Raw genomic sequence first — 19,013 nt, 5'->3', positions numbered from 1 at the left:
CATCATCAGCTGCTGCTCTCATACCCTCCCCTGCCCGCCCCTTCTGCAAAATCATGAGCCGCCCGGCGCTTTTTCTCTCTTAGTTTTGTGCATTCGGACGAGAAGTCTTGGTCTAGGTCTGGCTGTACGATGGTGCTTGTGGCTGTTAGGAGTAGGAAGGAAGTGAAGCAACCCCGAAGCAGAAATAACAGCTCTGTCAACAGGGCTGTTTCTTCAAACCGTGTAATCTTCTAAAGCAATATTGTAAACGACCACTACCTTAGTTATAATCTTGATGAAATACTCTAAGAATGTGAAAAGACAGAAGTAGCTGTCTACTTTGCACAATTTTGTCCATCCATGGAATACGCATAAATTTCAGCGTCCAGTTAAAGATCAAATAACCACGTGTTTCACATTTAGCTGGAATGGTACACACGTGCATTTCCAAATTCATATAACCATTTGGTAACAGGTGAAAGAACAATCCCCACTAAAAATCGTATTTCTCTGTAAGAAAAGGCATTGAGTATGCCAGAATCCTGTCTACTTTCTTTTTGATTGGCACATCTCTGTAGAAAGAAAGTTCCTACTCCCATGAATGAAGTCTAGTGGGTAAGTCTACAAATTTGCCTGATATTTTTTTATAAATCCCAAAGAATTCCCTGCTGGTTTGAAAACAACAGCAGTAATAAGTGATGCCAGATTTTTTTCTACAATAAGAATGTGTGTGTCCACAGCTGGTATTAGAACAAGAAGCAGCAATACTGTCCTGAAGTCAATTTTCCCTGAAGTAAATTCCAGGATTGCTGACAAGCTGGTATGTGACTATGAGTTACTATTTTCTTTGTTGAGATGTGACTCATACTGTTCAAAAGACTGGAAAGTTCCGATTTATCTTGGTTTTAGTTCAGATCCCATTACCAGTCACAATTGTCTCACTGAATTGTATATTTTACTAACTTCTTCCATGTCCTTATTATAGGTAAAGTTCCATACATATGTTTCCATTCCCACGGAAACCATTCTTGCTCATTCAAATAATTACTTTGAAAATCTACACAGCGCTGGTGAAATCGGAAATGTTGGAATAAAATTCATAATAGCTGTTCACCTGACATGTTTCCAAAGGCATCACAGTGTTCAGTGCAGCTGAACTCCTATTGCCTTGTAGCAGACTGCCAAGAGTTAATTGCTGGTTATCCCACTCCACTAGAATGGGATAACCTGGTTGCCTGAACTGCCAGAGTTAAAACATTAAGTTGTACTGTCTAAAACATAGACAGCAGACATAAAACATAGACATACTGCACAGTCACAGTCTGGATGTTGCTGCCTGTCATAATTTCTTAGTTGTTTGTTTCGGGTTTTGGGTGTTTTTATTACTACTTGACAGATTTGGAATCCCAATCAGAAAATACTGTTATATCAGAAAGTATTCTCTTGAATCAAAAGAATAAATCCTGGAAATGGTTTATGTTCAGTCCGCAATGTTTCAGTGTACCTTTTCTGGATCTGGGGTTGAATAATTTGGATACTGTTTTGAGGCCAATGATTAATGAATTCATTACACACAAGATTACGGTATCTGTGTGGAATTATCATTCCACACAAAGTATGAACATCGCACATCTTGCCATAGAACATGGGAATTTGGAACAAAAATTCAAATGGTAGTAGTAACATCTATGCTGGTGTACCAAAACTCTCTGGAGATGGAGAAAGAATAAAGGAAAATGACACAAAATGTGTCTGAGAAAACTGTCTCCTGACATGTCCTGATCTCTTCACGCACAGAAATTTGAGTATTTCAGAAAATTTCCTACATGACCAACAGCCATATTTTCACGTCATTAAAGAGGTGTCCCTTCTGTTAGCTAATGGGGGTTGTGGAAGACTCTAAGTGTCCCTGCCAGTCTTTCTACCCTGGCATTTCTGTTCTACTGGTTAGAAGCCCTCTTAAAACATGGATGTACTACTTCAACATTCTTGCTCCTATTCACTTCCTCTTGCTGTATCCTGACACCACAAGTTTATGCAACACTATATCACAACATATAATGAAAAGAAGCAGTGACAGGAAACCATAAAAGCTGCTGAACACCCCCCACCCCCCCCCACCCCCTCCCCCCAGCCCTTGTCTTCAGGTTTGTCATTTTCATTTTATAACAATGAAAGATGGGCTTAAATGTGTGAATGTCTCTGTGGGGACGATTTGCAAAGCTTCATCCCCTTGCAGTTTAGTTTATCTGCACACTGCAAAGTGCTGCAATGTTGAGCTATCCTAATAAATTCTCAGTAAGCTGACTTGGGCATCAGAGCAGTAAAAAAGAAGTTACGTCAACTAGGAAGCCCTGTCAGACATACTGCTATCATAGCTACATCGCTTCTAATACTCAGCCATGCTTGCTTAAAACTACTTCAGGTCTCTCTGCTCCTGAATGCATTGTTAAACAGAAAGCACAGCCTCTCTGTTAAGAGGTAACAGAGTGCAACAAGCTCACAGATACTCAATTTCTCTTATTTATGGTCAGTGATGAACAGGGAGTTGTTTTGGTCTTATAAGTTGGCTGTAGGAAAGAAACTTTACTTTGCATTGCCTTGTCCCCGAAGCAGCATGCTACAGTTTTTATCTGCTTGCCTGAATCTTGAAACTAAATTAAAATTAACTGGCCAAGGATTGACCTTCGTGAGACTTGGGTGACAACAGCTGTCAATGAGAAGCCCAGAAGGAAATCAATGTTTGTGCCTCTATAATACTACACTGTGAACTGAGACAGGTAGCTGTCTGCATCAGCTACAAGGAGAAATTAGCAGTTGGGAGGTTACAGCTGGAAATGAGGTACAGGCCCATGGAGGGTACAGTTTGTGAGTTCTACCTGACTGTAGAAATTACAGCCGTGATTCATCAGCTTTTGCTCAGGCTGCAGAAACCCTGCCCCTTGTGCGCAGTGAGACCAACCTGCTCGATGAACAGCGCTTCTTTCTTCCAAGTTGGAAAAGGAGTTACAAAATTGATTCTAATTTCCAGATTGGGATGTGGAAGGTATCCTTGAAACAGTTTTGGCATAGCGAAACTTGTATGGGAGAACCTGTCTCAGGATAACTGTTACTCTACACTCCAAGACATGGTGTCTAGTGAATTTGCACGTTCTTGGGAAATACTGAAATTCAAAACTATGTTCCTAAATAAAAGCATATTGCATTGTGTTGTATTTTAGGTTTCTTAAATTCTCAAGGAAACATACTGGCTAACTGCCTCATTACAAATAATGTCACCTTCAGAAAAAGTAGTATCTCTGATTGGTTCAGCAAAGTAGAACCAAATCACTTGTGAAAGCATAACAGAGAATAATTTCTGAATGGATTTTTCACTCAACTTAGTACTACATGCAAACCTGCCAAAGCTTGTATATTTTATTTTGACCTGCTTTTTAAAAGATATTCAGCACAATGCAATGTCAGCTTACTTTATCAGGAGAAAGTGTTCATTATTCAAATGGCTTTTCTCCTGGTATATTATATTCATACATTTGCTTCTCTGCTGAAGATCTAGAGACACCAACTCCTTTGGAGAAAGTACATTTTAGGCATTATTCATATTCATATGTTCTTTGAAAAGGTTTATCTATAGCCTAAAGGGGAGTGTACTCTCTGTAAGTTGGAAATTCTGACATTGTTCTTATTCAAAAGAATAGTTGAGCATATTATGGAATTCAGAAGAGTGTTTTAATAATTTAGTGTTCCCATCATTTACATTATCCCAATCCTGCTTATTCAGGTTATTGAATATTTAATACTGAATAAGGCTCTTCTGCTGTGGATTTACTTATATTTTTTTCATTGCTCATAATTCTGTGTAACAACATATGGCTCTTAATGCTGTTCAATCTATAAATAACAGGAAAAGGAAGAACAGAAGTTCTCTGGTGTCAGTCTAGCTCTTCAGATTGAGAACAGTAAGTCCACGACACAGTACTTCAAGTTCTGTTCAAAACTGAGCAATAACATTCTGTGTGTTGTAGAATATTAAATGTAATCTACCAGATGATTCATATAAAATAATGAAGAACGGGCTTCCTATAACTGCTTATTAAGAAGAACTAGATTTTGATCTTCTGTAAGAATTTCTGCCAGGATGACGCATTGGGAAAAAATGTTAACAGTTCAGTTTGCCTTTAATATTGCCTTTATTATTTTTAATGATTGCTGGGATGTATTTCAATTCCTTAGGAAGTATTTCTGTGCAGAACTAGCAATATTATTTCAATGATAAGTTTGCGATGTCATGTTGTAAGGAACCAGGATAAGGTACTTTACCCTGAGGGCAGGCAAAGGAAGAACTGTGACTGTCAAGAAGGAGGAAGAATTTACTATTGGCCAATACCAAGAGCAACTTCCTCCTCTGCATTAATTCAGATCTGCCAGCCCATGTAGAAGCAAGCTGAATCAACGATCTACTCATTCCCTGCCACTTTCTGCTCACAAATGCTACTGAGAAGGGGGAACACATACGGGTTCAGGATCTGTGCTCAGATCTCCAATGTGAATGGCCCACATAAGGAAGCAAGAGAGCAACACCATCGAATTTCTCACTGATGTATGGCAATGAGGATCTTGTGTTTAGTAATTAGCAAATCTGAATGGTTTGTTTCTCTTAATTTCATGCATATTAATGGCACTACTTCCTACTGCACAATTTGTGGTACCCTCATCTGTGTTTATATTTTGGGACTTTCACCCTTTCTTTGAAGGCGCATTCTCGTTGGTTCAGTTAGCACCAGTGGCTCTTGTATAATGGTTGCTGGATAATTTTTTCCTAAAAGTTCAACTTCCAATTTCTGTCCAACTTTGCTGAGTTCTGTGGGAACATATGCAAAAGCCAGACTCTGCTGAGCACTGTAACTGAAAGTTCCAGATGTGGTGTTGCCAATAACCTGGAAAAAAAACCCCACAAACATTTATCTTTATTTTCAAGATGCAGTGAGGTTTTCTTAAAAAAAAAAAAAAAACAACCAACAATCAAACCAAACAATTATACATCTCATGTACTAGTTTTGGTATATGCACTTCAGACATCAAGCAAATTTCAAGTGTGTCATGCAGTTCCTAATATTCTCTACTGTGGGTGACATCACCTTGAACTGGGAATTTTGTACTCCTTGAAAAAACAGTCTATTCCTATTGTGTTCAATTAAGTTTTTACCAGAACAAACACTATACACATGCATACGTTTCTTATATACAATATTTTAACTCCTAATGAGCATTTCAATATGTAATCTGTGCTGGTGTGGAGGCCTAAACTTTGCTGCTGTTTTGTTTCTAAGTGAATAGCAAAAGTGTTGTTAGGACAACAGTGAACTTGCAGGAGAAGAGAATGGATGAGTTAATACATTAGTCTGTTCCAACTCTAGTTTCTCTGACTTGATGGTATTTCACATTTATTTTGTAGACTTTGCTTCGTGCTTGAAGATTAGAAAATGGTTATCATAGCTTCAAATTGTTCTGTGCCAGTAAAACAAAAATAATGCACTCACACTTGAAACACAAAGTTAGATTCTGTTCATGGAGAATTAACATTAGTTTCTTGTAACATGATCTATAGTCCTTACCTTGCCATTATGCCACACACTTTCATTTCCCTCTGGATCGACGTTATCTGTTTCCACAGTGAGATACACCAGTCGTCGTTTGAGCCCCTTTTCTTTAATCTGCTTCAGTGCTTGCTTTCCTGTGAAGTCTGCTGGCTAAAAGAAATAGAAGACAATGATGATATATGGTTATTTAGGTTCTGCAAAAAGTTTAGAGATGCAAACGTTTAAATTTGTCTTCATTTGTTTTCCTATCACTTAAGTATTCTCTATGAAATCTAGATTAAATCAAATCTTTGACAGATATTATGTCTTGTATCTTGGTGTTTTTATATTGGTACATAATATCGTGGTAACTTTATTGAGTATATTAGTTTTTCTAGATCTCAGTCCTTTAATATCCGTAATTCCAAGTGCAGCAGAAATACATTTGTAGTGAGATGTGTGCTACAAGACTGTCTGCCCAGTTAAAGTTCTGAGCCAGAAGACTGTGTTTCATTTCAGTTTCTATAAAAAACCTGGAATACCAACAGCCAGATCATCAAGCCTTGGCCTTCCGATGTCGACACACATCCTTTTTGATGCCATCAGCAACCATGATAGTAACTTGTTACTATTCCACTTTGTTATCTCTGCCAGGCTGCGGAGCTGGCAGTTTGGTCCATATTATTGTTTTACACTGTCTGTCTGCTTTTTGCATATCGACACAGCATGTTAGTTAAAGAATAATACTATCTTTTGGAGTTCCCTTTTTCAGCTTGCCTAAAAAGGTATGAGCAGATTCTCTTATTTCTAGAAGCAGACTGCATAAATGTCTGATAAGTATGGGGGGAGTCATCAGTAAGTCTCTGAATCTTAAATACTGTATGAGACAGTATTTATTGTATGTGAAAATGTTGAGCTGATTCCACTAAGATAGTCTGATTCCACGGACAGGCTCACAGATATGAGCTTGTTTTGCTTACCAGTAGCTGTGAACCTGACTTGTTTCACACTGTTATCTCCTAAATCTTAAATGTAACTCAGACAACTTCCTTATTTAGTTGGGTGGGTAGAGAATAAATTGGAAAAAGAAGTCGTAGAAAGAAGAGTTGTTGTTAACTTTGTGGTCCTGGACAGAATGCCTCAAGAACCAAGAGAAAGCCTCTTTCAAAGATGCTGATAGTGTGGACAGAGAATAAAATAGTAATCAAGCTGCATATCATTATTGCTAACAACTGTGCAGTAAATATTAGGAACAGTGGCTTACAAATTCTGCCTATTCATTTCTTATTTAAAGATATAGATCAGTCAGAACAAAAGATTTGTATTCAACTAATTTGCCAGATCCACACCAGCCTGATCCCATGGGCAAGAAACATAATAGCAGTTACAAGGTCCTCTAGCTTTCCAGCCTTTGCCGAGAAGATGAATAGCAGTGAAAGCTATTTTAAGACACTTAATCTTAGGACACTGTGACAGCTCTAGTAGGTCTGAAGCAGGAATTATATTCACTTGATGAGTGTTCAAGAGAAAAGAAGGGAAATATTGTTGAAGATGTCAAAAATACTGTTTCTGGTAATGTCCTTTAATTTCTGTGGAGAATTATTGCACTGTCAGAATCACAAGCAACACATACTTGTGCTTGGGACAGATTATTATGCAGTTGGTTCATGAGTTCTTATTTCTGTAGTCCTTCTTTAGGTTCACATACGTCTTTGTGTGGGCACAAAAGAAATTACTAATGTGATGTGGAGTTTTTGAACTTTGAAAGATGCAACTCTGTAAGCAGTTGTGGAAAACAGCTTATGAGCCAGTTACAAAGCAGTCAGTCTGAAAATCAAGGTGGACCAGCTGAGGATAAGGCCGATGTTGCACATAAGGATCATAGATGGCCCCCTTTGGGAAAAGACAGCATGAAATACAGGCCAGATCAGAAAAAGATTGGACTCTGAGGATTCATTTTGGAATATAACTTCCAAGATGCTACTGGAAAAGATAAAACAAAGATCTCAGACCAGGCAATAACCAGCTGCTGGTAGTTCCCTCTCACTTTTCATAGAATGACGTTTCTACCACACAGGAATATACATGAAAGGTAACACCTACAACTAGCAACACAAATCACAGAATCATAGAATTGTTTGGGTTGGAAGGGCTTTTAAAGGTCCTCTAGTCCAATCTCCCCTGCAATGAGCAGGGACATCTTCAACTAAGATCAGGTTGCTCAGAGCCCCCTCCAACCTGACCTTGAATGCTTCCAGGGATGGGGCATCCACTACCTTTCTGGACAACCTGGACCAATGTCTCACCACCTGCATCACAAAAAATTTATTCCTTATATCTAGTCTGAATCTACCCTCCTTTAGTTTAAAACCGATACCCCTTGTCCTATTGCCACAGGCCCTGCTAAAAGTTCTGTCCCCATCTTTCTTATAAGTCCCCTTTAAGTACTGGAAGGCTGCTGTAAGGTCTCCCTGGAGCGGCCTTCTCTTCTCCAGGCTGAACCACCCCAACTCTCTCAGCCTGTCGTCACAGGAGAGGTGCTCCAGCCCTCTGATCATTTTTGCAGCCCTCCTAAGGGCCCACTTTAACAGGTCCATGTCTGTCTTGTACTGGACATAGTACTCTGGGTGGGGTCTCACCAGAGTGAAGCAGAGGGGCAGAATCACCTCTCTTGACGTGCTGGTGATGCTTCTTTTGACACAACCCAGACTATGGTTGGCTTTCTGGGCTGCGAGCACACGTTGCTGATGCACGTCCAGTTTTTCATCCACCAGTACCCCCAAGCCCTTCTTTGCAGTGCTGCTCTCAACCCCTTCTTCCTCCAACCTGTATTGATACTGCGGCTTGCCCCAACCCAGGTGCAGGACCCTGCACTTGGCCATGTTGAATCTCATGAGGTTCATGTGGGTCCACTTCTTGAGCTTGTTGAGGTCCCTCTGGATGGCATACCATCCCTCAGGTGTGTCAACCACACCTCTCAGCTTGGTATTATCTGCAAACTGGCTGCGGGTGCAGGCAATCACATTGTCTATGCCATTGATGAAGATATTGAACAGTACTGATCCCAGTATGGACCCCTGAGGGACACCAGTCGTCACTGATCTCCATCTGGATATTGAGCCATTGACCACTACCCTCTGGATGCGACTGTCCGTCCAATTCATGATCCACCGAATAGTCCATCCATCAAATGCATAGCTCTCCAATTTTGAGAGAAGGATGTTGTGGGAGACTGTGTCAAAAGCATTACAGAAGTCTAGATGGATGATATCAGTAGCTCTTCCCTTGTCCACTGATGGACAAATAAGACTGTATACCACAGCATGACACACAGACTAAAATGCTTTGTATGACACACAAAAATACTGAGGAAGTAAATATTCCACAGGTATGCTTAGCACTGAATTAACTCATTAACTCGTTCCTATACATGCTAATGTAGCATCTGGTATTTAGTCTCAAGGAATGTAACTGTGGAACTACACACAAGTATTCAAATACAATGTCATATACCCTTGGGCCTTCTGCCTTCCAGCTGCTGCCCTGGAAGAGGTTAGGTCTCCCTTCCATCCTGTGTCATATTTGCCAACCCAATGTGGATGTTACTGATGCACTAAGGCATCTAAAACATCTATGTATGAAGGTCCGTGAATCCCCATTTTTAGGTGTCCTAGTAATATAAGAGTGGCAACAGGCAGGACTCTCAGAACTGGCTTCTGACAGCATTCTTCTACTGTGCCCTTTTCCTCAGCCAAGTCTACATCATTTGGGAATGCAACATCACACAGCAGTCATGTAGCTACTGCTGTACTGAGAGCACAGCTCCTTTTTTTCTGGAGTATTCAGACACTTGTAAGTGCATAGCCATACAGAGAAATGAAATACTTATAAAACACTTATTTTCATGTTTGGGGTTGTTGTGGGTTTGTGTTTTTTTTTTTTTTAAATTCAAGATTTCAGGTTAATTGATACCTCTATGAATTCCTCATTTAGAAATGGAAAAACAGTTTTCATAAAGGTTAATCATAATGCATCAATCATAATCAGAGCCTTGAGCATGACCTGGTAACAGATGTGTACTGCATGTATGGGTCACTTCCAGATTAACTGTATAGATGACAGTTAACTCCTGTTAATATACTAATTACTGGAACCTTGAGGTTGACAGCAAAAATAATTTTGTCTTCCACTTCTTAATTACCTTTTAGAGGTGGAAACCATTAGAGCAAGCAGCTAGCAGACTCTAGAATCTACATATCTCTGAATCATTCTTTGTCTTTTGGTTACACATACAAAACTAAATTCTTACCCAAATAATTTTAACAGGGGCAGGCTTTTGGCCACCTGGAATAAATCACTACATAGTTCTTATGCTAACTGGAGATGGATTTGGGTGAGTTCATGTAATGGGTTTGTTATTTTATGTTCCTTGAAGGTTAAAAGTATTCTTGTCTTTTTAGAATCATGACCTGTAAAAATAACCAAGAGGTAACCTAGAATTCAAGCTCTGCAAAATATACACAAATATATAAATAAATATATATATACACACAAACAGACACTACACAAAAATGTGTGTGTATATATATGTATACGGACATATATAAACACATGCATACATATATGAACACTATATGAACAGGGATAAAAATGTATGTATGAAAACAGATGTGTATATATGAAGTACAACTGCCAAAAGTACGTATATATATACATATTTAAACATTTAAAGCAACTTCTTAAGAAATTCTAACCATATGGATCTGACTAGGTCAGTCGCCTTATTTTACACTGCTTGAGTATCCATGTCAATTGTACACTAAACACATTTCCACCACTATTCAATTTTGATTTATGAGTGTGTGTGCATTATGTTAGTCAATCAAAACAGCATTTTGGAAACTGATTCATTCAAACTCATTCTGACTATTCTTGGTAACAACTGTTTCATGTTTCCAGGAGAAAAACAGTCAATTAGGGTATTGCTTCTATTTGTTTTAGCTTGTCACACTAAATATTATGCAAGAAAAAATCCCATTCAAAACAGTATAATTCAGTAAATGAATATTAAAAAAAAACAACAAACAAAACAGAAGAAAAATAATAGAAATAAAAGAAAACCCTAAACAATTCTGACCTCAAACAAATATCAAATTTAAAGCTGCTCTTACTATTTTAAATTTTAATAAATACTCACTTGAGATGCAGTAACAATGTAAAACTTTTACGACTTAAGAGTAAGGAGAGTCCCAATAAACTAAACCTAAAATACAGAAGACTTTCCATTATCTTGGCATGAGTTCCCAAAGTATTAATATTTTATATAATGTTTTTCATATAAAATAAAACCACTTCTTAGATTCAAGATGAAGACAATATTTACTGCTTAGCCTCATATTTTTTAATTTGAGTGCAATTCACCAGATGAAATGAGAAAATATGGTGTTTGCTTTTTACTTTTGTTACCTAACATACAGATTACAATGGAAAACCATATCACAAAAATAAATCAATTAAGATTTTCAAATAGCATATAGCTAAAGTGAGGCCATTGATTATCTCATCTATTAACGTATCAGACATATGTATTTGCCCTGCCCTTGTCCTGATCAGGCTTTTACCTTGTGTTAAGTTACTATGTATTTGCTAGCACAAAATAAAAACACTCTTTTTTTTGAAAAAAAGAATTCAGGAGACATTAACCAATGAGGTGATTTTTTTGGCACAGTGACGCACCCTGAAAAGTTTAACTTACTGTGTTTCAAGTGTGCTTGGCTTTCAATGGCAAACAGATCCTAATTCTAACCCTCTGTAAAAATCTTTTGTGGCTTAAGGGAAGCAAAGACACAGCAATTACCTATAAAACTTTCGATTTTATTTTTTTTTATTGTGCAGTTTAGCAGAATAAAGTCTAGGTATCTAGGAAGAAAAACGTCATATCCATTCCAGGTACCTAGGAAGAAAAATGTCATATCCATTCAACAATAACTGGCAGCAAAGATATGCAAATCTCTTAATAATAAATGTTGTAATTTATTTGGTATGCTACTTATAACTGCAGGCATACAGCCAAATTATGTACACAATGCCACCCAACTGAGTAAGACAGCAACAACAGCTGCTGTGATCTGTTATAACCATCATGTTACAACACACTGGAGATACCATCAATGCAATATTTTGAAATTAATTACTCTTAGTTGGGTGGTCTTGAATAATTTCAGGGTAACATTCCAAATGATACCCCTCTCACCAGGGCAATGACTGAAGATCATTTTCCACTGCAGGCAGCAAATAGTTGACAAGTTTCTTTTTCTGCAGTAAACCAAAGCTACAGTTTACACCACACAAAACAGTTTCCAAAGGCAGATGTGGCCAGTCAGTATGTATGGCACCTGCATCACTGCACCTTCCATTCAATTTGCCTAAGCCCTTCTTGTATGCAAACAGCCAGCTCTAAGAAATTGATATGATACAAACAACTGATGAATTATTGAATTATTTTGGTGGAAAATTCCTAGCTCGGTGGGTGCTTATTCCTTTACATGGCCCAACACACACACTGGTAGTGACTTAGGTTCGCATTTTATAAAGATAAAGTCATAGCAGATTCTTTCTAATGTGTTTCATACTCTGTATAAATTTACAGAATAAATCTTCTGGTTTATGATGCTCTGGACAAATGAAGTAACCATAGAATATGGTTCCACTCCTAAATTTTAATTTGGATGGGGACAGGATTTAGGTGGAAAAGTACACTGAATAAATATATTATAGGCATAATGAATGGCGAGTGGGAAGGGACGAGTAAAGGGTACCTCACCCCTCTCAAATACTTTTCCATCACTCCATCCTTGCTCAGATCCTTCTGCTTTCCTATAGACTCCTTATCCCTTCTTCAGTTAAGTCTGTGCTCTTTCTTCTTCCTCCTCCTCCCTTTCTGCATGGAGTAGACATGGCACAAAACAACAACATTGCACCAATTTGTGGAGTGTGGTCAGCGTTCACTACTGTAGTCATTCCTCCCAGAACAGGAGGGATGCAAGTTGGACAAAGTGAAGGAAGGGTGGGAACTGTGGAAATCCTGGCAGGTCAGCCTGTCCAGCATCAACTTAGAGCAGTGCTACCAGCTGACTTAGATAGCAAGCGCCAGGCATTCCATGCCTTTCCTGTATGCCCTATATTGGATTTTGGAAGTGAGACGATAAAAATGAATCATTTGCTATGGTACTGCAAACACAGCTCCTATTTTATAGTCAGTGATTGCTTAAGTAAAAAAAACCCACAAAACAAAACAAAAATCAACTAAGAAGTGGAAAATATAAGCAAATGGTTACCAGTGGTTGCTTTTCTGGTTAAACTACTCACCATGACTCTCCCGTGGGTGCAACATTTTGATTTCATACCACTGCTTATCAGCAGTACAGACCATGTCATCAAAGCATAGAGTCACCAGATCAGAACAGTAGCATTTTACACAAATGATGATATAAATGACTATATATGCTGCAATGCTGCAGAGACCGAGAGTCAGCATATACATATACAAGCATATACTTCCTTTCTGCCACTTTCCCCACCCTCTTCACTATAGCGCTCAGTAGTGTTTGTGGCCAGAGCCCTGGAGGCCCACAGCAGGACTGATAATTCTGCTAGTGCTCCCTTTTGGACACCATGGTCTCTGCAGTTAGAATCATAGAATCATTTAGGTCGGAAAAGACCCTTAAGATCATTGAGTCCAACCATTAACCTAACACTGCCAAGTCCACCACTAAACCATGTCCCTAAGCACCACGTCTACACATCTTTTAAATACCTCCAGGAATGGTGACTCAGCCACTTCCCTGGGCAGCCTGTCCCAATGCTTGACAACCCTTTCAGGGAAGATATTTTTCCTAATATCCAATCTAAACCTCCCCCCTAGTGCAACTTGAGGCTGTTTGCGCTTGTCCTATCACTTGTTAAGGTCTCCCATGAGCCTTCTTTTCTCTAGGCTAAACAACCCCAGTTCCTTCAGCCGCTCCTTGTAAGACTTGTGCTCTAGACCCTTCACCAGTTTTGTTGCCTTTCTTTGGACACACTCCAGCACTTCAATGTCTTTCTTGTAGTGAGGGGCCCAAACCAGTACTCGAGGTGCAGTCTCACCAGGGGGAAAATCACTTCCCTAGTCCTGCTGGCCACACTATTTCTGATGCAAGCCAGGATGCTATTGGCCTTCTTGGCCACATGGGCACGCTGCTGGTTTATATTCAGCCAGTTGTCAACCAATAGCCCCAGGTCTTTTTCCACTGGACAGCTTTACAGCCAGTCTTCCCCAAGACTGTAGTGTTGCATAATGTTGTTGAGACCCAAGCGCAGGACCTGGCACTTGGCCTTATTGAACCTCATACAGTTGTCCTGGGCCCATCAATCCAGCCTGTCCACATCCCTCTGCAGAGCCTTCCTACCCTCAAGCAGATCAACACTCCTGCTCAACTTGGTGTCATCTGCAAACTTACTGAGGGTGCACTGAATCCCCTTATCCACATCATTGATAAAGATATTAAACATGCCAGTTCAACCTTTTTTGGTGTCCTTTCTCCAAACTGCATCTGTGAAATTATGAAAAAAAAGAAGGCTTTTCCCTAAAAAGGTTCATAATTTTGTGCTTTAATAAATCAGGATGTATCACTTTAGACCATGGTAACACGTGAGTTGGACTGACACAAGTGAGGGGCAGTTCTGGCAGAGTGAACAGGAGGGAAACAAATGACTGGAATGAGGAGTGTATGAACCTATAAGATTAAACTTCTATCAAAGGACTAAAAGGATGGAGGCACAGTCTTACAACTGCTCATCCTAGTTTCCCATGAGATAACTTACGTCTAGTTATGCTGGAGGTTAGGTCAATACACAAGGACTGTATCTTTGATTTACAGTCATACACCTATTTCTGTGAAGTTGCTGGGCATAACAAAACTTCTATTCATAATGAATAAGAAAGCAATTAAATTCTCAAGTGTCTAACAGGTGCAATGGTAAAAGACAGCTCAGAAATCCAGTGCCAAAGTCAGAAGATGAGGTAGGGCTTGTACTCTAGAAAGTGTTTTTTGACATCAAAATGCTGGCACTCACTGAGTAGGGTTGGTGGAGGTAAGACATAAATGCTGGGCAGCAGACAGGGAAAGGAGCAGAAAACAAAGAAGGTTTAAAAAAAGTGCTGCTAGAGCATACCTAAGAAAAAGCGAAGGGAGACAGATTCTGGGCATTGTATAATCTGGAAAAAAACTTGGAATGGAGAACAAAGAAACTGCCTCAGTAAACAAACGGGGCTGCAACAAAGAAACAGTGTCTCTGATAACGGTATTTCGTCCTCGTGGAAACAAAGACTAAATCTTAGCTAAGCACTCAGGTCCCTGCCTGGAGAGGACACTAGAGCAGAGTCCTAAACGGTTTCCATTATCTACCGCATTCTTTTCCAAGGTCGCAACGAGCTGTTGCTGCAGAGGGAGTGCCCAGGAGATGGCAGTCTTGGATATAGCAAAACAAGTCCCAAACCGAGGAACAGTTTACGGAATTTTGTGGCTGTAAGCTCTTGATGACAGTCGGCATTATTGGGTTCACATGGAAAACCCTTCTGAAAGAGTTCATTTCTGGGAGTAACCCAAATTGACATGGAGGTGTTTCACTCTAACATCAAGTTTTATTGGGACTCATGGTCCACTATGCTTAGGAGAAAAATAGGCTGTTTTAAGAATATTGAATTAGCTAAAAATAATCAACCACTTCAGAACACTGAAAATGTGCACACTAGCAGGTTTTGAAGGTGTAAACAGCATCTAAAATAAGGATTTTTTTTTCCTGTATGTTAATAATTAACATAATAATCAGTAATAAATTTAAAGTGTAGCAAGAAAACATTTTCTAACATAAAGACAGCGAATCACTAGAACAAACTCCCCAAGGAAACTACAGGATCTTCAGGACTGAGCGGTCTTTGAAATGTCACACATGAAATTTTTATACATATGGCAAGGTGAACACAGATGTCATTGATTCTGCTATAGAACAAAAGTCTGGAGTAAATTAATATCTGGTAATTGCTTATCTTTTTCTATTATAACATTTGACAAAGCCATTAAATTTAAACCAGGGTTTTGAAAAATTGAAAGCATTCAGAGGTGATATACTATGTCTTTGACCACTTGAACATAGCAGCAGAACTAAAACAATATTCTGGGATGTGAAGAAAAAAGAATTGCAACCTTTTCTTTAAAGATATTCTGTGAATTTCCTGCCAAAGACCATTAGGACTCTATTGAATATTTAGTAGCAGAGTGCTTATTCATGAGATGAAAGTATTAGTGAATGAGGCTATCTAACAGCTTATCTAACTTACTAAATTTAAGACCAATCAAACAAAGAAAAGAAAGACAACAGTTATTAAAAAAATCCCACCCCTGAACCAGACAGATTTTCTTGTGAAATTATGAGGACAGTGAATACTTTACATTAGAAATTAATCCTGTTACTGTCCTTCCACTTTGGTTTAAGCACAGCCCATCCTCCTCATGTGTGCAAGGAAGCAAATAACACCGACATTAGAGAAAAAAGGAGTATCAAGCAGAGTCTAGAGAAAGCCACCTAGAACGATACCATCTCTTCAGCCTTACTGGTAAAATGAAGTTTGCCACAGAAATCCTGAGGTAACAGGTTTTGTTATTGTCATGTTATAATTTAATAGACTGTGTAAAAGAATAGTTGTCAACTTCAGCTTTTAAGAGTTTCTCCTGTTACTCACCACAAAAAAATTACTAATCCATATGTACCTGAAGATGATGCATACACTAAACTTCGTAAACACAGAGAATATAATGATTTAGTTGGGAATTTACATCTTCTCACACATTTGAATGCTCTCTCATGGAAATTAAAATACTTTTTGATTGTATTACCTTCACTGGCATTTTGTTGCTCTTTCACTTAATCTGTTTAGAAACTGTTTACGTTTTCCATGACATACCACTCAAAATTCACTTATGCTGAAGTCTTTTTACCCACTTTGTGAGCTATTTCAGCTGCTTGTTGCACGGTGAGAAGCACTGTAGTAATTAACTGACCAGTGCATTTGATTTACACAGAAACCAGTACTTTCCCCAGTTGGGGGCGCATGCTTAAAAGAACAATCCCTGCCAGCAACCTTACAGACCAAGATCACATATTTAAGTATCGGCTGCTTGTAGTTTGTATCCCGTTTGTCCCCTTTTTGCAGCAAGTTTCCTTAACAATAGGAGTTTTAGATTGTTTTCTTAATAATAGATGATAACAGAGTATTTCGCTTGTCTTCAATCATGGTGGCCTCTAAGGGTTGCTGAGATCTACGCCATGCCAAGTGGATGCCAAAACCAGAGGCATGGAATTGGGACTCACAGCCCCTAGCTGCCAAAATGCAGAGTAAATAATCTCACATTGCACTTCATGCTACGGTGTTCAGACCACTTCCAATATCCAAGTTAGCTCACGTACCTCTGCAGTGTCAACACACAGTCACAACTGCCCTCATTTGAGTCAATAAATAAACATCGATTATTTCCCTTTTCCACATTAGTTTAGCAAAACTGGCAAATGTTTTAGGCTGACATCCTGCATCTATGCTGGAGATTCATAACATGCTCATTCATCTACAACATGAATATCTGCTCCAGAGAGCTGTTCCAACACTGCATTTCAACCATGCAACGGAGTGTGCAGAGCAATAAAGAATCAAGTGCTTCATGCACATTACTGCCTTCTCATGTTCGGCATGGGAATTTTGGCAAGCAACAGCTTTCCTTGTTTATGGCTGCTTTCCTGCTTATATTGGGGGGCGGGGGGGAAACAAACCAAAGCAAACAGATGTATCAAATGGAAGTGTAAAGAAAAACTATCAACAGTAACATTTTTCATTGCATTCTCCCGTAATCCTGCTAATGTTCTCCTCAAGATGGGAAAGTCTTTGATGAGTAAATACAACATAATGCTGTTCCATAAGATTCTGTATTTCCCATGCATGTGTCATTTTCTCTGATTAAGGCAAAATTACAGTATCAAATGAGACAGCTGTAACTCCACTACATGTAGGAACTGCCATTGATACCCATGGAAGCACCTTGCTCTCCAGTGGATGAGCTTCATGGTTGGGCAAGAACAAGTTTAGAACTTGTATTTCATGCAAGAGCACACACTGATGTTAGATTAGGACAAAAATGAATGTTTAATCAATACTGCACAGGTTGAAGATCCTTAACATCTATAGACAGGGTCAACAGTTGGAGAGGAAAAGCATCTCCCTGGGTTCATCCCTGTTACTCTCAGTAAAATTGTCTCAAATATAAAAGCATATTTTTAGGTTTAACATGCATAATTCTTGCCTACCCAAAGTTTAAGATTCGTTGTTTATTTGGAGCTGTAACTTAAAGTTTGGGATTCCTTTTATCAGTTCTACAGTGCTTCTCCATAACATGACAAGAAAGTATCAAGTGTAATCTATTATTTGATTTATTACCCTTTCAGGTACAAAGGGAATATAAATAAGAGAGTTTGTCCCTGTATCACATTGCATCATTGTAAAGATGAAATGTCTCACAAACATTACTTTTTCTTCTTGATCTCCCTTATGTAAAACTGTTGACACTTTCTCTATTTTACAGATGAAAAACTGAGGTAAAAGATTAAGTCAGAAATATCCCTTCTTTTAGGGCACCTAACTTGAAATGTACAGGACCTGGTGTTTTTACATTAGAAACTTCACATGCACTGTGCAGGCAACTTTTCTTTGAGTTGATGGGCTAACTGGTAGCAACAGATGACATTAGAGCTGCACAGGAAATTATTTCGCCACATTTCATGGAAAGATCCTCTATTTGACAGAGTTAGGACACTTGTTTTGGGTTTCATTCCACACAACATCCTCATTTCTAAATTGGATAGACATGAATTTGACCAGCTGACCACTAGGTGGATAAGAAACTGGCTGGACGGTTGCACTCAAAGAGTTGCAGTCAACAGCTCCATGTCCAAGCGGCAAGCAGTGACAAGTGGCGTTCCTCAGGGGTTGGTACTGGGACAGGTGCTGTTAAACATCTTTGTTGGTGACATGGATGTTGCGATGGAGTTTGCATCCTCAGCAAGTTTGCTGAAGATGCCAACCTGTGTGGAGCAGTTCATACGCTGGAAGGATGGGATGCCATCCAGAGGGACCTGGACAGGCTGGAGAGGTGGGCCCATGTGAACCCCATGAAGTTCAACAAGGCTAAGTGTAAGGTCCCGCATGTGAGTCTGGGCAATCCCAAGCACAAATACAGGCTGGGTGAAGAATGGATTGAGAGCAGCCCTGAGGAGAAGGACTTGGGGTGTTGTTTGATGAGAAACTCAACATGAGCCAGCAATGTGCTCTCACAGCCCAGAAGGCCAATCGTATGCCGGGCTGCATCAAAA

General features: G+C 39.2%; 1 protein-coding gene across 1 annotated transcript in view; it reads right to left on the bottom strand.

Moving 5' to 3' along the window:
• Positions 1–4,450: 4,450 nt before the first annotated feature.
• DMGDH (dimethylglycine dehydrogenase) overlaps positions 4,451–19,013 on the bottom strand; it is a 47,001-nt gene continuing 32,438 nt past the window's right edge. The window contains exons 15-16 of the mRNA XM_009884295.1: positions 5,595–5,729; positions 4,451–4,916 (exon numbers count right to left, since the gene is read on the bottom strand). Of these exons, the coding sequence (XP_009882597.1) occupies positions 4,701–4,916; positions 5,595–5,729 (351 nt within the window). The 3' untranslated portion in view covers positions 4,451–4,700. The remainder of the gene's footprint in view (positions 4,917–5,594; positions 5,730–19,013) is intronic.

Source organism: Charadrius vociferus, unplaced genomic scaffold (assembly GCF_000708025.1).
Source record: "Charadrius vociferus isolate BGI_N301 unplaced genomic scaffold, ASM70802v2 scaffold183, whole genome shotgun sequence".
NCBI lineage: Eukaryota > Metazoa > Chordata > Aves > Charadriiformes > Charadriidae > Charadrius > Charadrius vociferus.
This window is presented reverse-complemented; position numbering and strand designations above follow the sequence as displayed.